The sequence below is a fragment of the Penicilliopsis zonata genome (genome assembly GCF_001890105.1).
Source record: "Penicilliopsis zonata CBS 506.65 unplaced genomic scaffold ASPZOscaffold_6, whole genome shotgun sequence".
Taxonomy (NCBI): Eukaryota; Fungi; Ascomycota; class Eurotiomycetes; order Eurotiales; family Aspergillaceae; genus Penicilliopsis; species Penicilliopsis zonata.
Window position 1 is genome coordinate 464171 of NW_019208916.1, and position 23107 is coordinate 487277.

Sequence of the window (23107 nt, forward strand, 5' to 3'; positions counted from 1 at the left end):
GAGAGTTCTCTCTATTTAATCTCCTCTTTCTTTTTCTTTTCATCTTCCTCTCTCTCTCTTATCATCTTCCTCATCGATCCTCATAATACTCATATCAGTGCTTAGGAAGATCACATCAAGATGCTGTTCCTCACACAGATTCTCCTTGTCCTCCTGGCTATCACTGTCACTGCAACCAGCCAGAGCTACGACTACATAGTGGTCGGCGGGGGCACCAGCGGCCTTGTGCTGGCCAACAGGCTGTCCGAGGACCCTGGCGTCTCCGTGCTGGTAGTCGAGGCTGGCTCGTCGGTGCTCAACAATGTCAACGTGACGGATCCAAACCGCTACTCGATGGCATTCGACACGAAGCTGGACTGGGCGTATGAGTCGGTCAACCAGTCGTTCGGGGGGGGTCCGCAGGTTCTTCGTGCTGGACGGGCTCTAGGAGGCTCAAGTGCTATCAATGGTAAGATCCACCACAAAAGGAGCAGGGAACAAGTTGGAAATTGATACTGAGTGCTCAGGAATGGCGTATGTTCGCGCTCAAGACGTCCAGGTCGACGCGTGGGAGGCCATCGGCAACGACGGCTGGACCTGGGAGACGCTCTTCCCCTACTATCTCAAGAGCGAGAACTTCACCATCCCCGCCCAGACCCAAGTGGACGCCGGTGCAACCTTTGAGTCGGCCGAGCATGGGTTCCAGGGTCCCCTGCGAACTGCCTTCCCGCCGATGAACGCGACGGGCGAGCTCACCCCGCTGATCAACGAGACGCTGCACGCGCTGGGGATCCCCTGGAATCGAGACATCAACGGCGGCCGCATGCGTGGCTTCAGCATCTATCCCTGGACGCTCGATGGGGAGATCCGTCACGATGCCGCCCGGGCGTACTACTGGCCCTTTGCGAACCGAGCGAACCTGCACGTTCTGCTGGACACGCGAGTCAACAGGATTCTGTGGGCTCAACCATCGAACACCACCACCGATGAGCTCACGGCTTCAGGGGTTGAGATCAGTCTGGCAAACACCACCTCGCACATTGTGGCGAAGAAAGAGGTCATTCTGTCTGCGGGGGTTCTTCGGTCTCCGGCCCTCCTAGAGCTCTCTGGAGTGGGAAATCCAAGGTACTACTAATGCTCTTCTAAAAGAAGTGGGAAAAGATAACCAAGCAAACTAACTAACTGCCTACTTACTATAGGATTCTCGAGGCCTACGGTATCCCCGTCATGATCGACCTCCCCACCGTGGGCGAGAACCTCCAAGACCAGATGAACACCCTGATGACCGCGTCGGGCGAGAATATCGTCACCGGCGGCCGGACAGTGACCTTCGCCACAGCCCAAGACATCTTCGGCACGACCACTGCCTCCGTCGCTGCAGCCCTGTACGCCCAGCTGCCCGCATACGCCCACCAGATGGCCACCGCCAGCCACGACGCCATGCCCGCCGAAGCCCTCCTACGTCTCTTCCACGTACAGCATGACCTCATCTTCAAGCAGAACGTGCCCGTCGCCGAGATCATCTTCAAGCCGGCAGGCAGCGACACCACCACCATCAACGCAGGCTACTGGGGGCTTCTCCCCTACGCGCGTGGCAGCGTACACATTGCCTCGGCCTCGCCCGCGGCCAACCCATCCATCAACCCCAATTACGGCCTTCTCCCCTGGGACGTCCAGCTGCAGAATGCCATTGCGCGGTTCATCCGCTCCGTCTTCAACACGGATCCCTTACGCTCCTTCATAAAAGAAGAGACCCTTCCAGGCCTGGCCGCCGTGCCTGGGAACGCTTCCGACTCGGTCTGGACGGATTGGCTCAAACATAACTGTATGTCCCCTGATCCCAAGAAAAAAAGGAAAAAAAAAAAAGAGAAAGAACCTCTACTGACAGCTTTTAGATGCCTCTAACTTCCACCCCGTCGGTACGACCGCCATGCTCCCTCGCTCGATGGGCGGCGTGGTCAACCCGCACATGAAGGTGTACGGGACCGCAAACGTGCGTGTCGTGGACAACTCGATCCATCCCTTCCAGCTTTGCGGCCATCCAGTGAGTAATCTGTATGCCATCGCGGAGCGGGCGGCGGATCTCATCAAGGGTGATATGAAGGGTTGAATCTGGGGGTGGGGAGGATGTAGTAATCCTGGAACTCCTTAACAGATGATTTATTTTGACTAGGTAGTCGCTGGTTCATTATCTAGCTACTTTCTAATACCAGTCACTCGTGAATTCTTAAAGCTATCCTGTGTAGATAGGGTCTACCTTACGGTATGCATCGTACTGACTATAACGATAGTCTGAAAACCAAGTATATTCATCACCCGCTAAATTCAAGGCGCTCCCCTATGACCATATACCATCTGAACCAGGAAGTACATTTTTTTTTCTATAGAAAAGAAATCGGCTGGTCCATAAATCATAACAGAGAGGGGCTATCGCGGGAAACATCCAAAGCATCCACCGAACGGGGAAGAGAACGAAAAGAGAACAAAAACAAACACAAATGGGGGGAGGGGGGGGGTTCACTTCCGGCTCAACCCAACAAGTCATCCAGGCCTGAGCTGCCCGAGGTTGTTCCCTGGCTGGGCCGAGTGGAAGATGCGGATGAATAGCTGGGCTGCGCGGGGGCGCCCCAGATGCCCGCGCTGGCCTTCTCCTTGGCCATGCTGGCCAGATTGGGGCCCTTCGGGGCAGATTGCTTCTGGATGCCGGCGCCAGCGCTCGCACTCGACCACAGGGAGCCAAAGGCATCACCAGAGGAGGACTTGTTGGACGCGGCCGGCTTGCTGGCTAGAGTGGAGTTGGTGGTGATCGAGGCAGCGGAAGCAGTGGAGGGAATGCCAGGCCTCGAGGCCATGGTGGTGCCAGAGAAAGGCTGAGCGGTAGTGGCGGTAGACACCGAGGTGAAATAATTCGGGGTGGCTGCCTGAAAGCCGGTCGGCTTGGGAGCCATGGGCTTCTGCTGGGCCTGCATGGAAGCAGCTTGGGAAAAGCCTGGGGGTGGTGAGACGGGAGATGTGACGTTGCTCAAGGTCGGCGTTGGCGTGGCGGATGTAAAACCGACAAGGCCATTCAGGTTGTTCCCCTGGGAAGCCGACACGGGCTGAGGGGCCACAAATTGCGTTGTTGAGGTCGGAGTCGCAGTCGATACCGGGGCGGGGGCAGGAGTTGCAGACTGGAAATCGTCAAAATCATCGTCATCGCCGGCGTCGAAGATATTCCCGGCGCTGGTCGCCGCCGCCACAGGCTGCTTCCCAGCAGCGACCGAGGCCGTGGTCGCAGCATCATCATCACCACCGAATCCCAGAAGATCCTGTTCGGGCGCCTTCGGGGCGGCTGCGGGTTGTTTGGGCTCCCGCCGAGTCGCGCGGGGTGGACTGGGAGCAGCAGCACGACGCCGTGGGGGAGCACCACCTTCGTCCTCGTCGTATTCATCATACTCCTCGAAGCGGTTCGCTCCTCGCCGGCCGGAATCTTGGAATTCACTCGTCGCGCCACCAAAGCCACCGCCGTCTCCAAACACACCGCCGCTGTACCCTCCGAATCCCGCGCTCTCGCTGCCGAAGCCTCCATAGCGGCTGCTGGCTCCCGAGAATCCCCCGCCGACATTCATGCCTCCCTCGATGCCACTGAACTTGTTGCGATTTGCCCTGGCCTTCTTCCGCTCGGAGCGGATGGTGTCCACATCGCCCAGCAACTTCGCCAGCTCCGAAGCTCGGTTCCGCACGTTGATTCCTTGGTCCTTGCCGTTCTGGTCGATGAAGTGAAATTGGCGGAGCATACGGAGGAGGGAGAGGTGGGACCGGGCGTCATCGACGACTCGTTCGGATCCGTTCTTGATCAGGAATTCCAATAACGTGAGCGCCTTTTTAACCAGGTTAGTACTCTTATGTTTCTTTCAATCGATATGCGTACCTTGTAAATCTGGCGCCATTCCTCGGCGCTCTTATCTGTGAAGCGCTTGTAGATCATCGGCATGATCTCGTTCAGCAATTGACTATAGACAAAAACGCAAATCATTTGCCACGTCAGCCCATCTTTCGTGTTGGTAGACCCTCGGCGCGCAAGTTGAACCACCACCGGCGCCAACCCCCCCCCCCCGAGAATGATGTTTTTTTGTTTCACAACTGACTAGTTATGGGTCCCGTTCGCGATCTCCTGCATCAATGTGCTCGACGCACCCCAGGGCTCATTGTTCGTCGCTTCTCGAACCTAAGTTGATCCTCAGTTTCAGTGTTTGGGGGTTTCGAGCGCGGGGGGAGGGCCCAGAATAGACCGGTTAACCACCAACCTTCGACTCCATCTCCGTGTAATTCATCACCGCTTCACATGGTTAGAAGGCAGCTCAGTACAATGCGATCGCATCAAGCATGCCAAAGAAAAGCCTACCATTCTGAACCTTGCGGACTCCCGCCTTGAGATCATATAAAGTCAGGTTGCTGACCTGGTCCCGAAGACTCGAGAAATCCATCGCGGCAACAAGTCACAGGGATTCCTCAGGACACAATCAAATTGAAAGACCGATGAGGACGCGGGGAGGGTGTGGGAAGATGCAGAAGCGCACGAGGCACGATGAGATGGAGGGTTGAACTTGTGGTGGAGTGGAAGCAGGCGGAGTTTAGGGGAAGGTGGAATCGAATCGGGCATGACGGATCGTCACGTGGCAGGCTCCTGTCCAGTGTTTTGGGTAGGAAGTAATACAACTACAATAGACATACTTGGAGTAGGAAATGGACAACGATCGTCTATCTCGTTGAATTCATTGAGAAAGCGCTAGCTAATTACAGACATAGAAAACTCGTACCGAATCATTAAAGGAATTGATCATCAATAAACACATGGACAAGAGAGGTAATCGTATGGGCAAAAAGAATTCGCGTAAACAACCTGACCCGAGTCATCAGGGAAGAAAAGAAAGAAAAAAAAAAAAAAAGGGGGGGGGGGGGAGAGGGGAGGAAGCCTTCGCCTATCAATAGTCGTTGAGAAGAGAGTCATCGAAACTCCTCCTTATTCATTGTAGAATTTCCTCATGATGAGATGTAAGAAGATGTTGACGTTCACTCGGAGTTGGCCCTCAAAGAAGTCCAAGAACTGAGTATTGTTAAATTGGGCCTGTAGCAGATCGTCCAGAGGGACCTGTGCATTCGCTCCGGGGATCATCATGTTGCCGCTGCTGCCATCGATGGTGAAGACGCCGACCTCATTGCTGGAAATCGTCAGGTCGACTCGGTCCCACTGGCGTTCTGTGTAGCCCTTCCACTGGACCAGGACTCCCTTGTCGGCAAGGTTGCGAGCAGAGTACTTGTAGGACCCAAACTTGAAGACCTTGCCCGACTTGTGTAGCTCGCGCTGATGGTCCCATTGCTTGGTGAAGGGCAACAAAAACCGCTTCTTGCCCTTCTTGTTCTGCAACGTGATCATCGCTTGCTCAATGTAGTCGTTGTATGTCTTGAGTTGCTGGTCTAGGTATAGAGCTTGGTCGTTCAACCGGGCCAACGTCAACCGGGAGCCTTCGAGCTCTCGTGCTCGCTGGATTCGACGGCGATGTTTGGTGCGAATATCAATTGCGATAGCATTGAGCAGGTCCTGGTAATGGTTCTCTCGACTGATCTTGTGGGCTTGCTCCAACTGGAGAATGTTCTCAAGAGCCATTCGTTTCAGCTCCGCGTAACTCAGAGAGGCAATATCAACCAGGGTATTGGTTTCCGAGTAGGCCCGGCGTCGGGGGTTACTTGTGATCAACTCGTCACGGACCAACGTTCTCCATCTTTCCTCGTCCTCTGGAGTGAGTGGCTTGACCATAATCTCCCACAGATTGTCCCCAGTCTGAACTCGGATGATGAAAAGAACACAGCGTTTCGTTTCCATGAACAGGGCTTTGATGTCGGCTTCCGGATCTGGTGGGGATCTAAGTTAGCAGCGTGCATGCACAAAAAACATTGTTTTTTTTTAAAGAAAAAAAAATTAAGCTTACCTTCTGACTGTGCCAGCTTGGGATTCAAGGTTAGGTTGATTTCGGCGGAATTCACGCTCATCAGCTCGTTCTCATTCGTCTTGACATTGCCCAGGTCCCGAAGGACCTCTTTCAGAATGTCGTCAGTATTGGCGCAGATATACTGTATCTGGGAGTTGACAAGCTGGTGAATGGAGAAAATATCCGACATCTTGATGTATAAAGTAGGTTTCGTTTTTGCGTAAAGGTCATTGAATTCATCAATATCAAAGTAGGACTCGGCGTCTTGGACAGAGATCACTATCGGCGAGTCAGGTTTACAGCCTAGCATAGGTGCAAGATAGAAAAGGACAATAAAACTTACGGTTACCCCAGATTTGGCCGAGACGCTGGATGGATTCTCCAACATAGGTGTTAAGAGGTTGAAGATAGACGTTCTCGGCTCCGAAGAGCCTTCCAGAGGCTACTTGGGAAATCAGCTTGGAAATCTCTGCCAGGTTTCTCTTCTGCTCCTGGGTTAAACCCCGGTCGACCACTCCGTATTTCTCGGGCTCAAGCATCGCAGGGTGGAAGTAATTCTTCCAGACCCAGTGGCCCACCGTCTGCAGGACCAGCCCTGGATCTTCGTTGGAGAATCGGGAGAGGAGGGATTCATAAATCTGCTGCGCGATGTAGCGAACTCCAAAGGGTAAACGGTGCAAGGATTCTTCCAAAGCTGAGAAACACTGGTCGGCTATATCACGGAGGTCCTGTAGGTGCTGGATAAACATGGCCCGCGTTTCGGGGTCGCGGATGGCCTCTTCGTGAGGGATATCCGGTCGTCGGCGGCTGCGCTGGCCAGTGGAAAGCTCTTCGTTGCTGATCGCGGAGCGATAAATCTGCAGTGGATCGCTCTCGAGGTCCAATGCCGAGTTTTCAAGAACACACTCGCGCACCACCGTGCCCAGAACGTCACGCATAAACTTCCGGTCCCGAGGAGACTTGACGTAGGAGCCAAACAGTTTGGTCCAGAAGGAGTTGCAGCGCAGGTATTCTTGGATGGAGCTGAAGCAATCAATGTCCTCTCGGGCAGAGCGCACAAGAAGCTTGATCAGATAGTATTCCTCGCGTCTCTTCTGAGAATACCCAAAGAGGCCCATCATCAAGTGCCGAATTCGCTCGTACTCCTTCTCTGCCGTGTTCAACTCACGTAGCCTTCGGAAGAGACGTGCCAGGTACTGGGATTGTGTCTGCAAGAGGAAAAAGAACACCTGGTACTGTTCCAGCTTCCTCCTCGAGTTTTTGTTCAGTGCTTTGAGATCAAACGGATCCTTGGACGAGATGTCCTTGTTGGATAGCAAACTGCCGATGTGACCGCCAAAGTGTTTTTGATGTTTAACCACCTCGTCGAGTGTGATCTTGTTCTTAACCAGCAAGGCGATCTTGATGTCGAGTTGGCTGATATACTGTTCGGCCATTTCATTCTGTCGAACCTGCTGGACTACCAGCTTTCTCAGCCGCTCGGATTCGATTTCTTCATCGAAATCGAAATCACTGTCGTTGAGAAGATGGACAAAGCCTTTCACGGTTCCGACTGGCGGATTCTTGCCGGTCGTGAGACTCTTGTACGCCTGGCCTTGAATCCTACCACGAACGAAGCTCTGAACCTTGATGACTTTTTCCATGTTGGCCCTGTAGTACTGGCGTTTTTCCTCAAAACGGGAGCGAACGAGCATTCCTCGGATGCAGGTTTGAAGATCTAAAATCGTTTCCTCCTCTGCATCGAGGTCGCTCAGGACCTGTCCAACTTCCACCCGCACTAGCATAGCCCTTGCCAAAGCTTGGAGTTGAATGACCTCCTCCTCGCAGTCGTCCAGCTGGTGTAGAATGTCACCCGTTTCGATTCGAAGCACTGCAGCGCGGGCAAGGGACTGGAGCTCAACGATGATATGGTCTTGCTCTTGCAAGGCGGCAAGGTCGGCTCTAACTCGGTTTCGCAACATAAAGCCTCTGACCATCGACTGCAGATCCAGGATTGATGGCTCCTCTTTCGACAGCGCTTGTTGTTGAAGTTTGATCGACTCACGCACGGAATTGGCTCTTGAGATACTCTGGAGTAAAATGAATGATTCAGTGTGTTCAGAGAGATTCTTCCTGAGAGCAGAGACGGCCTCTCTGAGATAGGCTGCACGGGCAGCAGACTGTAAAGCTATCCAATCTTCATTTCTATCTTCAAGGGCTTTGAGCAGACGCGACTGGCGCTCGCGTACTCTGATGGCCCTAATCTGTGCCTGAAGGCAAGTGACCACGGCGTGTTCGCTCTCGAGAAGGTGTTGCATCTCCGAGACTGAATGTCGGGTAAGCATGCCTCGAACCAAGGCTTGAAGACGGGTGATCACAGTTTTTTCACTCGCGAGATGGTATTGCGTCTCTGAAACCGAATGCCGTGTAAGCATACCTCGAACATGGGCCTGAAGGAACTGCATGAGATTGCCAGTCTTTTCCATGTTACCCTGCTGGGCACGTAGTTGTTTTCGTTTCATAGCACCTCGGATCAAGGCTTGCATCTTCTCGACCTCTTTCTCGGCATCCCTGGTCTCCTCCACTTGGTCGAACACCATCTTTCGTAAGAGAGCGCCCCTAATGGCGGCTTGCAAGAGTCTGAGTTGAGGCTCCGAGTTGGCAGTCTCGTGACGCTGGTTCGAAAGACGTTGGCGTTGCAAGGCGCCTCTTAGAGCTGCCTGGATGGACTTGACACCGGCCACCTCTCTTTGCATGTGATGTTGAATTGTCTTCGTCTCAGATCTGGCTTTGGCGCCACGAATAAGACTCTGGAGGAGCAAGATGTCGGATTCTTGTGCCGTTCGCCAGCTTCGGTCGGCGGACTGGCGAGAGCGAACGACAAAACCTCTGCATATTGCCTGGAGATCAATAGCGAAGTGGCGCATATTCAATCGATACCGGACAATCTGTCGGGCCCAATCTCCACGCAGTCGCGCCTGCAGCTCGACCAACATGGGTTCGAACTCCCACAGCTCGTTCATCACATTGCCGAGTTTGAGCCTGAGGATGGCACCTCGGATTTGCGACTGGAAGTCCGTGATCGATACCTCATTCTCATGCAGTTCTCTCTCGATGCGATCCTCTTCTGACTCAACCGGCTCTGGTTCCGGTTCCGGTTCCGGTTCTGGTTCTGGTTCTGCTCCAAAGTTGGCGGCCATTCCTGCAAAGCTGGGCATGCTAACACCCGCCTTGTCCAGACCTTTCTGAGTCTCTTCGAGTTCGTGGTGTTCGAAAACAAGCTGGCCAACAAGATTGCCCATTCTGAAATCGACGATCCCTTTCTTATAAAGCAGCCATGACAGGGCATGGATGCAGTGGATGACCTTTGGTATGTTTTTCTTTTCATACAGATCGATGAGCTCAAAGCGGAAGAGCTCCGGCAGTTCGACCTCGTCTAGGAATCGAAAGAACAAAGCAATGTTGTCGGAGTGCCGATACGTCAATTTGGGGCTCCTGAAGATCCGAAACGTCCGGTTTGGGTACATGGCCTGGACGACCTCCGCTAGTGTGACGCCGTCGCGGAGAGCCTCTTCGAGCTGGACAATAGGCGGGATGGTCTGGTGAATCACTTCTTCAATCCACTCCTTTGCTTCACCTATATGACACAGATACTCATATGCCTGTAAAAACTGCCGTTGCTTGTCCATCCAAATCCCAGCGGACCAGGACGAAACACTGGGTCGCTGTGCTATGTGCTTTCCATAAGGCACCGCAACAGAGTCGGCGCGCTTCAGTCGGCGTCTGCCTTGAAGGCCGATCACAGACGTCGTTGCGCCCCCCAGTGCCAGTTCTTCGCCCTCTCCCGACTGCGCAAACCTCGACAGGGTGCGGAGATGGCCGGTCGATGATTTCTGGAAGGTTTCGAGTTCCGGTGTGGACCAGGTGGCGGTCAGCGGCGGAGGCTGAGGATTCGACAAACTATGCGAGTGCTGCGGTCGGACCCGTGGCGATTGAGCACGAGGGGAGACGGCGTGAGGGGATTTCGGCAGCGGCGAACCATGACGCGGAGGGGTCTGCGGTGCACTCGGATTACCGGGGGATGCGATATTTTCCTGGCGATCGGCCCCCCGGTATTCTGGAGTCTGCGGACGCTTGTCCTTCCAGTGATGAGTATCATCGACGGTATGGCTCCTTGAATGACGGAAACTCGCGGGTTGTTGTTTCGTGACCGGTGGAGATGAGACATTCGGGGCCTGTGACAACGGCCGTAAAGACCGCCGGATATTCTCATATGTTGCCGCTGCGTTCGCAGCGGGGGGTCCAGAGACCATGGCGCCTAGTTCACTCTTGCCTCGCTTATGGCTCAGATTGTGCTGTAATGGCCCGACCGATGACGCATTCGAGGAGACAGTGCTTGTGCGGCTCGGGACTTGCGAAGTGGACGACAGGGAGTAGATTGAGGAGGTAGTTGACGCGTTCGAGCCATGGCGAAGCGGACTCGGTGCTGAAGCTGGAAGATCTGTCTGCGTTTTTCGGAGCGAGGGAAATTGGGTCGACATTATTGAAGTTATCTCGTACTCAGGAATGCACGATTAGGTGGAATTATAAAGCTGTCGGGATCAATTGGCCGCATACCTGCTTCTGAGCGAAGCAGCGTCTAGACAAGAAAAAAAAAAAAATAAGGTAAAGGAAAGAGAAAGATCAAGTGTTGTTGCGGAGGTCAGACTGTGGCGGAATGCTGAATCAAGGGAGTCTCTGCATTGCCTGGTGGGCAGGGAATGGAGTCACTCTGCCTCCCTCGTGCTGGGGGAAAGGAGGGGTTCAAGAAATAACGAACACGACGCAGGCCTGCTGTGTGAGCTATCTCTCTCTCTCTCTCTCTCTCTCTCTGCTTGCTTGTTGTCCTAGACAGCGCTACTGCAGACCATGCTCCAGCAAAAGATGATGACTATCGGCTGTTGATGGTGGGGAGGGATCGACCGCTCAGGTTGGCCCCTTCGGGAAGGAAAACAAATCTCCAGAAAGGGCAGCGTTGCTTAGGTAACCAGGGCGGCCTGGCTCAGCTGGCGTCGATCGTGTGGCGCTGAAGTCGCACGTGATCGGGCTGGGCATGCCGCATATGATAGTGAGGAGATCTGGCAATAGAAGTAAGTGTTTCTAGATTTGATTTCTGTAGTACTATTTAATAACATGGTTATAAATCACTAGTAACTAACTACATGTCACCGCTAGTTAACTAGGTAGTAGCTACCTAGAGGTTATCTACAGCTGAAGTTCTGTACACTACCAGTATATATATATACCCATGACTCCTAATTATCCTAAACTTATCCTATTCGCAATGTTATTTGACTATTCTCTACTCTATTCCTGACTTGAGTGGTCCTAGTCTGCGTATCTATGCAGGACAGCATCCACGAAGCTGTCGACCGAATCGCGTTAGTGTGGGGTGGGGGTGATGCACAACATTCGGTACAGAGTAGACTTGGGACTTAGGACTACTAGACTGAATAATAAATAGAGACAAGCAACCAGTGGGACTCTTCGAGAAGGCCCCTTTCTGCAAGGTACAATGGCGGAAACAGCGGACCCTCGCTACGTTTACAAACTCGTCCCCTCCACCGCGCCAGTGGCCGACCCAGTACCGGACCAACTGCCCGTCAGCGAGCTCGACCAGACATCGGGATTTTTCCATCTCTCCACCGCGAAACAGGTCCCCAACACGCTCAAGATCTTCTTCAAGAACGAGCCGCGTGTGTATGTCCTGCGCATCGAATACGAGCCGATAAAGGGCCAGATCCGGTGGGAGTCTCCCGACGGGGAAGTCTGTGGTCCGCGGCCTGGCGAGGGGTTGTTTCCGGTGAGTACACTTGCTGTTCCTATCATGTATCCATTAGCTGCGATGGGATGGTCGACTGATTGCATGGCGCAGCACCTCTATAATGGATTCAGACTCGGGAGAAAGGAAGTGGAAAGCGTGGCGGTGTGGGATAACCAAGGTGGATGGGATAAAGCACTAGCAGGAGCAGAGGACTGGTTGCTCTACTGAGCTGTCCTATATTTATTTCAAGTCGCAGATACATGACGGTTCTGAGTAGTATATCTCTATATATATATATGAAGTTCTAGAGGCTACTTAATGATTCATTGTCATCAATCATATTATTCACTAGAGTAGTGAAAAACCAGTTCTCTATACACAGACTTGGCTGTATTTCTTGCTTGATCTGAAACTTCTAATTCCCTAGCCAACTTGTAGAGGCACTTGAAGGAAAGTAAAGAATGCAAGACAGAGATAGAGGTCATGGCAGCGTAGAGAATTGCTACCTCTATGCGTTGGTTGCCATGAGATCAAAGAGGAAGAGTCGCGAGCAACTTCTTGATCTCAGCCGGAAGGTTGTCCCGGGATACCAATGAACCCTCCTTGTCAGGGTGGCCTTCGGGCAAACCGAGAATCTTCAGCTTGACATTCCCTGCGGCCAACTCGTCCTCTCCGAGAATCACGGCTAGTGGGACGCCACCAGCTTCAGCCAGCTTGAACTGCTGGGGAAGTCTCGGCTTGACCGAGGGGGCAAATTCGGCCTTGATGCCCGCTTCCCAGAGCTGATTTGCCACAGCCATTCGCTCGGGAAGGAGACCAGTGAATCCCTTTCCACCAAAAGCCATGATGAAGACGTCCACCTCGCTGGACCGCACAACAGCAGTACCCTCCTTCTGCTGCTTCTCCAATCGCTGCTTCATAATAGTGAAGATACGGTCAACGCCAAACGAGATGCCGACGCAGGGAATCTGGCGTTTCTTGCTGAACATGTTGACCAGGTTGTCATACCGTCCACCGGCAGCAATGCTTCCCACTCCCAGCGTGGGGTCATCCGACCGGTCCTCATCGTTGTCACCGGACTTTTTAGGTTTGTAAGATGACTTCTTCGAAGGGGCAAAGTCGTCGGGGGGCGAGAGAGCGGTGACAATCTCAAAGATGACGCCGGTGTAGTAATCTAAACCTCGGGCCAGGGAAAGATCGAACGAAATCTTATCTGTCACGTTGAAGGCATCCGTATAACGGAATAGGAGTTCCATCTGCTCGAGACCTTTGCTAACATCTTCGTTGGCACAGATATGAGCATCCGCCTTGAGAGTTTCCAAGAGATCCTTGCCGCCGTTGAGCTTGACATATTCACCGATCTTATCGGCAACTTCTGGTGCGAGTCCCTTTTCTTCCATCTCGGCCTTAACTTCAGCCCATGGCAGCTATTACGCAGATCAGACTTTGATTGGCAAGCAGTAGATGTCTTTTGACGACGTACCTTGTCAAGCTTATCAACAGCCGAGCTGATAGAGCGTGTCTTGTCTTCAGGCACTCCAGCAACGGCGAACAGACCATCCAAAATCTTTCTGTGGTTGAGCTTGATGGTGATATCGTCACGAAGACCCAGCGCCTCAAACACCTCCACAATTATACGAAGAATCTCGGCGTCGGGAATCATCGGATCGTAGGTACCGGCAATATCGAAATCACACTGGTAAAACTCGCGCATGCGGCCTTTTGCCACCGCCTGTTATTTGTTGGTTAGCCGACAGACAGGAAGCTTCAAGGGACAGAGAAAAGAGAAAATAAAAGGACTTGCCGGCTGATCTCTCCGATAGACCTTGGCAATGTGATACCGCTTGAGGTGTTGTACTGACGAGTTCATAGCCAGCCAACGGGCAAGCGGCACAGTCAAGTCGTATCGTAAGGCGCAATCCTCTCCACCTTGGTCTGCGAGATCGTAAATGAGACGCGAATCTTCTCCGTATTTGCCAGCGAGGATCTCTTTCAGTTCGAACACGGGGGTGTCGAGTTGTGTTCCACCATGGCGTTTGAATACCTCAGTGATCTCCTTGAAGATCTTGTCACTGTCAACACCGATGAGTATGCCAATGCGTATTTATTTTGCTTTTCCGAGATCGAGAGTTACCGTAGGATCATGTCAACGCCCATCCCTTTGCGATTGTTAGCTCTGCACACGACCATCTGGCCTCCAGGAACTCACAATCTCTGGTCCCCTTGGGAGTCTTGAGCTGAATGCTCAGCTTGCTCGCCTTCCCCTCCTTCCCCTCCTTTCCTTCCTTCCCTTCCTTTCCCACCATCTCTGATTTAGCTGGTCGGAGTGGTAAAGTCGACATGGAAAGATATTGCCCAGGGGTGCAGCTTCTGGTTTGTGGTGTCCAACGAGGGCGGGGCGCACTTCGACAGGTGCAGATGCTGAGGTCACGGAGCACCTTATAAGGAGGGGCCCCAAAAAGACGCATGAATGGCAAAATCACCAAATGGGGGGTAATCGAGCAGGCGGGAAAAAGTTTTCACATGGCAATGAGTCAATCAGGTTCAGGCACGAGCCACAGCGGGGAACAGCCACAATACTCGTAGTTGCCTGAGGCATACAGCGAGGGGCAAAAAAGCTCTACATCCTTCATGTCTCAGGCAACAATCAGCACCCCATTGCACCAACACCTAACCAATCAGGTGTACTAATGTAGCATTATCCTGAGCCAAGCCTCGTTTACCAACCAATCAGTGGGCATAGTGCACCGCCAGTGGAGCTAAACTCTTTCTAGAAAGGTATCTGCCGTGGGTACAAAAGTAGCAATTTTCTCGCGCTCCCAAATTTTTTTCTTCTTCTTTTCTTTGGGAAAGGAGGCCTTTCCCCATCAGCAGTCTGTTCAACTGTTGATTAATCTTTTTTTATCTACGACTCACTCTACTCTTTGAGATACATCAGTGGAGTTTATTTCTTCTCTCACGTTACGATGAAGGCCGAAATCCAAGACCACACCAAGGCCCTGGAGGTTTTGAAGGAGTACAAGACCCAAGATGGTCTTGATGTTGATACTCTCCTGGACTCCGATAAGCACGGAGCCCTGACCTACAATGATTTCCTCATCCTTCCGGGCTATATCGGTATGATAGGTTTCCGTGTGAAGAAGTTTCCAGGAGACCTAGTACTGACATGGAGGACCTAGGCTTTGCCGCCTCTGAGATCGCTCTTGATAGTCCCATTACCAAGCGTATCACCTTGAAGGCGCCCCTTGTGTCGTCTCCTATGGACACTGTCACTGAGCACAACATGGCCATCCACATGGCTCTGCTTGGTGGTCTGGGTGTCATCCACCACAACTGCTCCCCGGAGGACCAGGCCGAGATGGTCCGGAAGGTGAAGAGATATGAGAACGGGTTCATCTCTGACCCTGTTGTTCTCTCTCCTACCGCCACTGTTGCCGACGCCAAGGAGCTGAAGGCCAAGTGGGGATTCGGTGGTTTCCCTGTGACTGGTAAGACTCTTCTTCTTTTCCATTGCATATTTCCAAAATCTCGTGATGATTACCCTCTTTCTTCATATAACTTTCGTTCCACTGGAGCGACGAGAGTCGCGTTGTAGAGAACCAGATTTTATCTGATGAGATTTTTCGCCATGCTTGCTCAATGGTCGATTCTTTTACACATTCAAAATCAAAAAACGTTTTCTAACATTGATTTCTGATTATAGAGAATGGCACTCTTCGTTCCAAGCTCATCGGAATCATCACCACCAGAGACATCCAGTTCCATCCTAACCCCGAGGACCCCGTCACTGCCGTCATGGCAACCGACCTTGTCACCGCCCCCGCTGGCACCACCCTCGCCGAGGCTAACGATGTTCTTCGTAGCTCCAAGAAGGGCAAACTCCCCATTGTTGACGAGAACGGCAACCTGATCTCTCTTCTGTCTCGCTCCGACTTGATGAAGAACCTTCACTACCCTCTGGCCTCGAAGCTCCCCGACTCCAAGCAGCTTATCTGTGCTGCTTCTATCGGAACTCGTGACGAGGACAAGCACAGACTCCAGCTGCTCGTCAACGCTGGTCTTGATATTGTGATCCTGGATAGCAGCCAGGGCAACAGCATCTACCAGATCGAGATGCTGAAGTGGGTCAAGGAGACCTTCCCTAAGCTTGACGTCATTGCTGGCAATGTTGTGACCCGTGAACAGGCTGCTTCCCTGATTGCTGCTGGTGCCGATGGCCTGAGAATTGGCATGGGTAGCGGTAGCGCTTGCATCACTCAGGAAGTCATGGCTGTGGGTCGTCCCCAGGCTCTTGCCGTGCGCCGCGTCGCGCAGTTCGCTTCTCGCTTCGGTGTCCCCTGTATTGCCGATGGCGGTATCCAAAACATTGGCCACATCGTCAAGGGTCTGGCTATGGGTGCCTCCACTATCATGATGGGTGGTCTCCTCGCCGGTACCAGCGAGTCTCCTGGCGAGTACTTCGTGAGCAGCGAGGGTCAGCTCGTCAAGGCTTACCGCGGCATGGGTTCCATCGCCGCTATGGAGGATAAGAAGGCCGGCAAGGGAGGCAAGGACAGCAAGGCCAGCAACGCTGGTACTGCCCGTTACTTCTCGGAGAAGGACCGCGTCCTTGTCGCCCAGGGTGTTGCGGGCTCTGTTCTGGATCGTGGCTCCATCACCAAGTTCGTTCCTTACCTCATCACGGGTGTCCAGCACTCGCTGCAGGATATTGGTGTGCGCAGCATTGATGCGCTCCACGAGGGCGTTGACAACGGCACTGTCCGCTTCGAGGTCCGCAGCGCCAGCGCTATGGCTGAGGGTAATGTCCATGGCCTGCACAGCTATGACAAGAAGCTCTACGTTTAAGCGCGCTTCCTTCGTCCTTTTCTTTTCTTTTCTTTTCACGTATAAATTTCCGATTCATATGATGTTACGGACCATATCTAAAAATGAAAATGGGGGCCTGTGACTAGGCAAGGAGTTTTATAGTACAGAGTTTGAATTCAATGAAGTGGATAGTTCTATTACTACAGAATTTAGTCGTCCCCATTAGAATATGTATAAGATGAAGCTTCACGTCTTCAAAAACTCCATCGCGTCCTTTGACCAGGAACTATGACGTGATTGAATGTATTTGAAGACAGCTGAAGTTCCATATTCAAAAAGGTATGGATAGCTTTACATACTGCCATTCTAATAGTATGGGTATTGTTTCCTGAGAGAACCTTGCCCAACTGTGCTTGCCAGCTGCATTGCTTGCCAGCTGCATTCTTCACTTGAGCACGGGCTCTTCCCGTCGATCTGCGTTCTTCGGCTGGGGGTTGGACCTAGGTTCGACGTCTGTTAACTACCCCGCAGACTGGTTTATAAATCATCCTTGGGCGCTCCGACTATTGCATTATCATTCTGAAAGTGATGAGCTCAGCGTTCTTTGTTCCGATACGCTCTGCCTGGTCGTTAAGATACCACACAGCCGGACCGCCGTTGCGACGACACGGCACGCCGCAAGGAGTTATTCAAGCACCGTGTCGACAGTTCCTGCTGCAGAGGACATATTATTATTCGACAGGTTCTGGGCTCGAAAATTCCCCAACAGCCAGTATGCCGAACAATACAAGCTCGAAGTCGAAGAAGCCAGCGATTCCCAGGCCCAGCGCCAGGTTAGCGACCGAGCCATCTTGAACCCTGCAGATGAAAAATATCGGAAGTAGGACTCTAATAATTATCATATGGCGACAGCGTGATACTGGTCTCGCCTAGGAACGAGATTCTCCTGCTCCACCGTGTGCAGACGTCTTCGTCCTTCCCCTCAGCCCATGTCTTCCCTGGAGGCAACCTGTCGTCGCAAGACGGCGATCTACCCAGCATAGACGATCCTAAAAGACACGATGATGCACCGTGCTACCGACGTGGTGCACTCAGAGAGCTGTTCGAAGAGAGCGGGATCCTCCTGGCAAAGGAGGGCTCTTCGTCACGAATGCTAGCCGTCAGTGAGACTGCCAGACAACACGGACGACGGGCAATCCATCAGCAGGAGGTGACATTCGAACAATGGCTTAAATCACAACATGCAGCTGCTGAGCCAGATACAGGTGAGCTTCGTTTTTTTTCTCTTTTTCTCACTGTCTTGAACGTAACGCTGTACAGCAGTTTTAACAAAATAATTGTCAAGAGTCGTTGATACCATTTACGCACTGGATCACTCCGATCAATAGCCCGAAAAGGTACACTACGCAAATGTATCTCTATATGTTACCTTTTCCGCAGGAACTGGACCGGCAGCTGCTGGGCGATGTCTTGGTCGAGGGCCAACAGGAAGCCGTTCAAACCCCTACTGATGACGGTGGCATCGAGGTTACAGAAGCCCGATTCTTACCTGCATCCGAATGGCTTCGGATGGCGCGCAGCGAGGAGGCCATTCTATTTCCTCCACAGTTTCTGCTGCTTCACCTAATATCGCAGTTCCTCGACCGAGACCCAAGACCCGTCGAGTCAGTGGAGGAGCTGAAGAAGCGGAGAACAGAGCTGGTCGAGTTTGTCCACTCGGGGAATCCACCATGGACACACAAATTCATCTCGCCGAAGATGCTCAAGATGTCCCAAGACGGACGCAGCGTGCTGGCGCTGGATGACCCGGGGCCAGAGCTGAAGGGGAGCGACAAGAAGGGGGATGCAGACCTCGTTATCGTTGTTCGATTCCAACGGGAAGGAATGCAAAAGGGAGGGAGTCCACGAGAGGTGGACGTAGTTTCCAGGAGTGATGTATTTCGAGAGACTAAGATATAACCAAGCAATTACTCTCTGTGTACTTGTAACTTGAGTCTATTGAGTCTGTTAAAATGCCAGTTAATGCCACGCCCTTTACATAAGCAAAATTGCTCTGTGCACGGATTAGGCGACTCGGCCACGCACCGCGACAAGCCCTCGATAAAAGGTCACATGACCCACACAAACCCGCCGAACTTTGGTCCTCAGGTCACGCTTTTCACGACTGTCCGCCCCGATCTCCCGCCTCAGCGCATCCTCGTCTCTTCCACCGTCGTCAACCCCCCCCCCCAAACCTCTAACTACCGTCATCATGGAGAACGAAAAGGGAGAGATCGTTGATCTGTACGTGATCCTAATTCAGTGAAATCGAAGATTGACTTGGGAGACTTTTGATTGAAGAAGAAGAAGAAGAGAAGAAAATGTGCTAATTCTCGCAGCTACGTCCCCCGCAAGTGCAGCGCCACCAACCGCATCATCAAGGCCAACGACCACGCCTCCGTGCAGATCTCCATCGCCAAGGTTGACGAGAACGGTCGTTACACCGGCGAGAACCAGACCTATGCCATGTGCGGCTTCATCCGTGCCCGTGGCGAGAGCGACGACTCCCTGAACCGCCTCACCCAGCGTGATGGTTACCTCAAGAGCGTCTGGAGCGCCAGCCGCCAGCGATAAACGGCGAATTAAAATGAATCGAAACATATGTATGTTGACCAGAAGAAAAAAAAAAAAAGGAAACGCTGTTTGATCGCTACAGTTTCTGATGGTTATAGACCACCACGACCGTTGACGGATCGCATCGCGGAAGGGGGATTTAGAAAAATAAAAAATTAACCGTTGCCTTACTTATCGGAGTTCCGAGATGTCTCTCTCTGTTTTATTGAAATGAGAATGGAATCGACCTTGGGGTCCGACGTTGGGTCCTAAAAAACCCGTCCCGCACGACTTATTCTCACGAATAAACCTGCTGGTCTCTTGGCCCAGGTAGATATATTTATTTCTTTTTCCCTCGTACGGTGTATACTCGCTATCTCTTGAAAGAGACCGGCGCATCAAGGCTTCCTCGTTCTGGCATATGGACCGAGTCGTCAGATATCGGGACGATGCCTTCTTCTATGAGCGGGGAGGTAGAAAAAAGTATTATCCAGCCGAATATTAAGACGTAACTTATTCGTGCCCGCCTTCTGAAGAGCCACTGCCGCAAAGAGATGCGCTGGGGCACAGATACGGGTGGGACATTTGGTAGTTAGGTATACTATAGTTCAACTATTAAGACCAAGGTTCCTGTTCTGTACTCATTTTTCTGCTCATATCTATCATCTCCATGACTCGTAATGCTATGGCTAGTGATTTTTTTTTTTCGAACAGTAGGCTCCCGTGAAACCAAGCTCAACAGGCAAGGAAGTCCAGTCCCCCCCCCTCTAGTCCTTCTCCAGACGAACGGCGGGATTGGTCTCCACGAAGTTGAGATCGACCTTGTGGCCGAGGAGTTCTCGGATATTGCTTACGCCGTACCTTTTAAGTAGTTAGTGAAACTTGCCTGCTAAAATATGAGGGAACAGAGGGGAAAAAAAGAAAGAGAAAACCTACTTGATCATGGTTGGTCGTTCAAGACTCAATCCCCAGCCGTAGACTCTCATGTCCTTCGGGAGACCCATGGGCTCCAACATCTCCGGTCTGAACATGCCACTGTTACCAATCTCCACCCACTTACCGAGGCCTTCATGGTAGCCGAAGATTTCCATGCTGGGCTCAGTATAAGGGTTGTAGGCGGGCTTGAAGCGGAGCTGGTGGATGCCCATCTTGGCGAAGAAGACTTCCATGAAGCCGATGAGACCGCCGAGGGTGAGGCCGAAATCAGCGATCACGCCCTCGACCTGGTGGAACTCGGCCAGATGGGTTGCGTCGACGGCCTCGTTACGGAAGACGCGGTCGATGCTGAAGTAGCGGGCCGGTCGCGGGTTGGCCGCCAGCTTGTGCAGCACGTACGTCGACACGGACGTGGTGTGGGTACGGAGGACGAGGCGCAGCGACTCATCTGCGCTCCAGGGGTAGCGGTAACCTATGGAGCCGTACTTGCCGGACTCGTGGACCTGTCGGACGTTGTCCCAGTAGCCCTTGTAGTCGAGGGCTTTCTCTGTGGTCGCCTTGGACGACGCCGGCTGCGCAGACTTGAGCCGGTGCGGATCGTCGAGCGGATCTTCACGCGGCGGGTCAGCCTTGGCCGGGTCGGAGATGTAGAAGGTGTCTTGGAGATCACGGGCCGGGTGCTGTTGCGGCACGAACAGGGCGTCGAAGTTCCAGAAGCCCGTCTCGACGAAGCGGTTCGTCGGCATCTCCTCGAAACCCATCTCGAAGAAAATGTTGCGGAACTCCTGTCGCACCTTGTTGAGGGGATGTAAGGCACCAGACGGGGTCAAGGCCCCCTTGGCCTTGAAGTTGTATGGCTTGAGCTGGGCCGTCTTCCACGACCCGTTGGCCAGCATCTCTGCCGTCAGATCCGTCTCCTCCTTGACGAACTCACGAGCGAATTTGGGGCCCTTGGAGATCTTGAAGGAGATGACCTTCTGCAGGGCAATGAGCTTTCGCCGCTTCAGGTCGGTGACAGCCTTCTGGTCGTCCAGCGCCTGGGTGCGCTTGACCGTGAGCAGGAGCTCCCGGGTCTCGTCCACGATCGAGTGCGTCGTTGCCCGGAGAACATCCTTGTCCTTTTTAATCCATCCCCGCTTGAACGCATTTCCCTGGCCGATTTTGGCGTTGTCCTTGCCGACAATGCCGGGCAGGTCCCCGATCTTCAAGCCGTCCAGAGCAGCGACGACGGCCTCGAAAACCTTGGCCTCGTGGCTTCCATTGGTGGCAATCTCCTCGCCCTCGTCTGTCAGGACAACCACCTCTTTGTCGATCGTCTCGTATTCCACCATCGATCGTGAGGCTAGGCGGTCAAGCGCACTTTTGATAGACAATGAGGGGGTGGAGGGGAAGGCTTCGCTTGAGAGAATCGCCGCCTCGGACGCAGACAGAGCGTCCAGAATCGGAGTGGTCATATCGGAGGCCATAGTTGCAGTCGTGGGCCACAAACTTGAAGCCACTGAGAACGCAGAATCGAAGCGAGACTGGTGACCGGGTTTGCGGTTTCTCCTTCAGATTTCGAATTATGACTCCGTTTGGACTTTCGATACGGCGCGGCGGAGAGACCAGCCCCGCGGTCCCGTGACCTGGGCGTTACCCCTCGTTTATCGACCCGATAAGAGCTTCATTACAAGAAGTTACGAACTGCTTCATACCATTCAGCAGGTTTTGTGGCTTATATTATTGGAAAAGATATCGAAACCAGCTGGAATATGAACAGCCGGTGTCACCGCATTGTGCCAGTCTATCTGTAGTCCCCATCTCCTCATTATTATCCTCGTCAAGTCTCTCTAACCTCCGTGCGAAATCTCCTAGGGGTGATCTCTCTACCACTGGTTTCGAAATGATTGAAAGATCAATTTTGTCTTGGGCCGGAGGAGACCCCTACACCTATTGATGCACCGGCCTTGACCATGACGTTGACGTACATTTGCTAGATCGACAGAGATTATCACTGCCAGGGATGATAGGAGGGAAGCAGGGGCCATCTTCATTTATATAAAGCTGTGATTGTTGCACAAAAAAGAAAGCAAAAACCATGAACACCCTTGACTGCCGATGGGGTTGGTTTTCACTACATATACTGACAGCGTTGGGCCTGCTGTTCTACCTGTTACAACAATGGGACAGCATGTCAGGTACATGCCGAAGAGAGAAAAAAAAAATACAGTGAGATAAGGCATCGACAGACTCTAGTTACGTACAACTACATCATTTGAGATTCAAGCCGGACGGCAGGGCCTTGACGCTTGAGCACGCAGCGAATAGGAGTAAACAACCTGCAAAACGACAGCAAAACCTGCCTTTTCCTTCTTATCATCTGACTCTCCGACAGTCGTACAGAAAGGCGGGGAAACCCAGTCATGGCGATGATCTTACGCACTACGCACTACGCAGTACATTTGGGACGGAATGAATACTACATACGGACTTGGAGTTGAGACAAGCGGCTCAGCGTCAAGTCGAAGCGTTTGGGACGGAGTACTCTGGAGTCTTATAAAACCTTATTCTCCAGAATACTGACTAACTAATTGCTATTAACTATTACCTATTGACCGAATGAGTCTAAAGTCAGAAGTACCCATGGTTTTACCTTTTACAGGCTTTGTTCTTGCAAAAAGGGGGATTATTTTCCGCCATGTGTTGGACCCCCCACATCCACCACACAATAATAATACTCTGATTCTTGAGGATCAGCGAAAGCACCGGTGGATGTGATGGACACGACAGGATATGGCGAGTGTGATAGCCACGGTGAGTGGACTCCCGACTGAACACTGAACGCCGAACAATACCAATACTAAAAGAATAATCCTAATCCCGGTGGACACTGGACACCGGCACAGAGCAAAGAGTGATAGGACGGGGAATACCCAATAATTACCCATCCGTGTTCTAGTGTGGTGGGCCATTGGCAGTGGTACAGAAGTACTCTCCGTACGGAGTACCTTAGCACACACCGTTAGACGGGCGCCAGACACCGAACAAAGAGATCAGATGAATA

General features: G+C 52.5%; 9 protein-coding genes across 9 annotated transcripts; 5 read left to right on the top strand and 4 right to left on the bottom strand.

The window, feature by feature from the left end:
- Positions 1 to 120: 120 nt before the first annotated feature.
- Positions 121 to 2089, top strand: ASPZODRAFT_141756 (hypothetical protein; the record flags this gene model as incomplete). The annotated part of the gene is made up of 4 exons (XM_022724780.1): positions 121 to 448; positions 507 to 1104; positions 1179 to 1804; positions 1875 to 2089. 4 exons carry the CDS (start codon positions 121 to 123, stop codon positions 2087 to 2089), a joined length of 1767 nt encoding a protein of 588 aa, XP_022581496.1.
- Positions 2090 to 2259: 170 nt separating this feature from the next.
- Positions 2260 to 4489, bottom strand: ASPZODRAFT_131901 (hypothetical protein). Its single transcript, XM_022722869.1, has 5 exons — positions 4364 to 4489; positions 4266 to 4297; positions 4107 to 4186; positions 3890 to 3971; positions 2260 to 3839 (listed from the first exon to the last, which is right to left on the bottom strand). The coding sequence occupies exons 1-5, from the start codon at positions 4443 to 4445 to the stop codon at positions 2508 to 2510; spliced, it is 1608 nt and encodes a 535-aa protein (XP_022581497.1). The 5' UTR covers positions 4446 to 4489; the 3' UTR covers positions 2260 to 2507.
- A 394-nt stretch (positions 4490 to 4883) lies between these two features.
- ASPZODRAFT_25070 (hypothetical protein) lies at positions 4884 to 10882 on the bottom strand. Its single transcript, XM_022727985.1, has 3 exons — positions 6292 to 10882; positions 5949 to 6227; positions 4884 to 5871 (listed from the first exon to the last, which is right to left on the bottom strand). The coding sequence occupies exons 1-3, from the start codon at positions 10466 to 10468 to the stop codon at positions 4982 to 4984; spliced, it is 5346 nt and encodes a 1781-aa protein (XP_022581498.1). The 5' UTR covers positions 10469 to 10882; the 3' UTR covers positions 4884 to 4981.
- Positions 10883 to 11412: 530 nt separating this feature from the next.
- Positions 11413 to 12113, top strand: ASPZODRAFT_131906 (hypothetical protein). Its single transcript, XM_022722871.1, has 2 exons — positions 11413 to 11769; positions 11842 to 12113. Exons 1-2 carry the CDS (start codon positions 11482 to 11484, stop codon positions 11956 to 11958), a joined length of 405 nt encoding a protein of 134 aa, XP_022581499.1. The 5' UTR covers positions 11413 to 11481; the 3' UTR covers positions 11959 to 12113.
- Positions 12114 to 12260: 147 nt separating this feature from the next.
- Positions 12261 to 14036, bottom strand: ASPZODRAFT_64905 (hypothetical protein; the record flags this gene model as incomplete). The annotated part of the gene is made up of 4 exons (XM_022729268.1): positions 12261 to 13157; positions 13214 to 13449; positions 13531 to 13802; positions 13915 to 14036. 4 exons carry the CDS (start codon positions 14034 to 14036, stop codon positions 12261 to 12263), a joined length of 1527 nt encoding a protein of 508 aa, XP_022581500.1.
- Positions 14037 to 14585: 549 nt separating this feature from the next.
- On the top strand, positions 14586 to 16735 carry ASPZODRAFT_95561 (hypothetical protein). The gene is made up of 3 exons (XM_022730506.1): positions 14586 to 14847; positions 14910 to 15218; positions 15434 to 16735. The coding sequence occupies exons 1-3, from the start codon at positions 14697 to 14699 to the stop codon at positions 16573 to 16575; spliced, it is 1602 nt and encodes a 533-aa protein (XP_022581501.1). The 5' UTR covers positions 14586 to 14696; the 3' UTR covers positions 16576 to 16735.
- A 264-nt stretch (positions 16736 to 16999) lies between these two features.
- ASPZODRAFT_131910 (hypothetical protein) lies at positions 17000 to 18691 on the top strand. Its single transcript, XM_022722872.1, has 3 exons — positions 17000 to 17369; positions 17449 to 17801; positions 17882 to 18691. Exons 1-3 carry the CDS (start codon positions 17311 to 17313, stop codon positions 18493 to 18495), a joined length of 1026 nt encoding a protein of 341 aa, XP_022581502.1. The 5' UTR covers positions 17000 to 17310; the 3' UTR covers positions 18496 to 18691.
- A 96-nt stretch (positions 18692 to 18787) lies between these two features.
- Positions 18788 to 19149, top strand: ASPZODRAFT_151580 (hypothetical protein; the record flags this gene model as incomplete). Its single annotated transcript, XM_022725749.1, has 2 exons — positions 18788 to 18819; positions 18915 to 19149. The coding sequence occupies 2 exons, from the start codon at positions 18788 to 18790 to the stop codon at positions 19147 to 19149; spliced, it is 267 nt and encodes an 88-aa protein (XP_022581503.1).
- Positions 19150 to 19755: 606 nt separating this feature from the next.
- On the bottom strand, positions 19756 to 21609 carry ASPZODRAFT_131911 (hypothetical protein). Its single transcript, XM_022722873.1, has 2 exons — positions 20065 to 21609; positions 19756 to 19989 (listed from the first exon to the last, which is right to left on the bottom strand). Exons 1-2 carry the CDS (start codon positions 21528 to 21530, stop codon positions 19896 to 19898), a joined length of 1560 nt encoding a protein of 519 aa, XP_022581504.1. The 5' UTR covers positions 21531 to 21609; the 3' UTR covers positions 19756 to 19895.
- Between the last annotated feature and the right edge of the window lie 1498 nt (positions 21610 to 23107).

Bases quoted from the DNA above. Each gene is read 5' to 3' on its own strand.
- ASPZODRAFT_131901 (XM_022722869.1), bottom strand. From the start codon at position 4,445: ATGGATTTCTCGAGTCTTCGGGACCAGGTCAGCAACCTGACTTTATAT. The intron at 4,187-4,265 runs GTTGGTGGTTAA...GGATCAACTTAG, and splicing joins ACACGGAGATGGAGTCGAAG to GTTCGAGAAGCGACGAACAA. The intron at 3,840-3,889 runs GTACGCATATCG...CTGGTTAAAAAG, and splicing joins AATGGCGCCAGATTTACAAG to GCGCTCACGTTATTGGAATT.
- ASPZODRAFT_25070 (XM_022727985.1), bottom strand. From the start codon at position 10,468: ATGTCGACCCAATTTCCCTCGCTCCGAAAAACGCAGACAGATCTTCCA. The intron at 6,228-6,291 runs GTAAGTTTTATT...ACTCGCCGATAG, and splicing joins CGGCCAAATCTGGGGTAACC to TGATCTCTGTCCAAGACGCC. The intron at 5,872-5,948 runs GTAAGCTTAATT...GATCCCCACCAG, and splicing joins CAAGCTGGCACAGTCAGAAG to ATCCGGAAGCCGACATCAAA.
- ASPZODRAFT_131906 (XM_022722871.1), top strand. From the start codon at position 11,482: ATGGCGGAAACAGCGGACCCTCGCTACGTTTACAAACTCGTCCCCTCC. The intron at 11,770-11,841 runs GTGAGTACACTT...TGCATGGCGCAG, and splicing joins CTGGCGAGGGGTTGTTTCCG to CACCTCTATAATGGATTCAG.
- ASPZODRAFT_95561 (XM_022730506.1), top strand. From the start codon at position 14,697: ATGAAGGCCGAAATCCAAGACCACACCAAGGCCCTGGAGGTTTTGAAG. The intron at 14,848-14,909 runs GTATGATAGGTT...TGGAGGACCTAG, and splicing joins CATCCTTCCGGGCTATATCG to GCTTTGCCGCCTCTGAGATC. The intron at 15,219-15,433 runs GTAAGACTCTTC...TTCTGATTATAG, and splicing joins CGGTGGTTTCCCTGTGACTG to AGAATGGCACTCTTCGTTCC.
- ASPZODRAFT_131910 (XM_022722872.1), top strand. From the start codon at position 17,311: ATGCCGAACAATACAAGCTCGAAGTCGAAGAAGCCAGCGATTCCCAGG. The intron at 17,370-17,448 runs GTTAGCGACCGA...ATATGGCGACAG, and splicing joins ATTCCCAGGCCCAGCGCCAG to CGTGATACTGGTCTCGCCTA. The intron at 17,802-17,881 runs GTGAGCTTCGTT...ATAATTGTCAAG, and splicing joins AGCTGCTGAGCCAGATACAG to AGTCGTTGATACCATTTACG.
- ASPZODRAFT_131911 (XM_022722873.1), bottom strand. From the start codon at position 21,530: ATGGCCTCCGATATGACCACTCCGATTCTGGACGCTCTGTCTGCGTCC. The intron at 19,990-20,064 runs GTAGGTTTTCTC...ACTACTTAAAAG, and splicing joins GAACGACCAACCATGATCAA to GTACGGCGTAAGCAATATCC.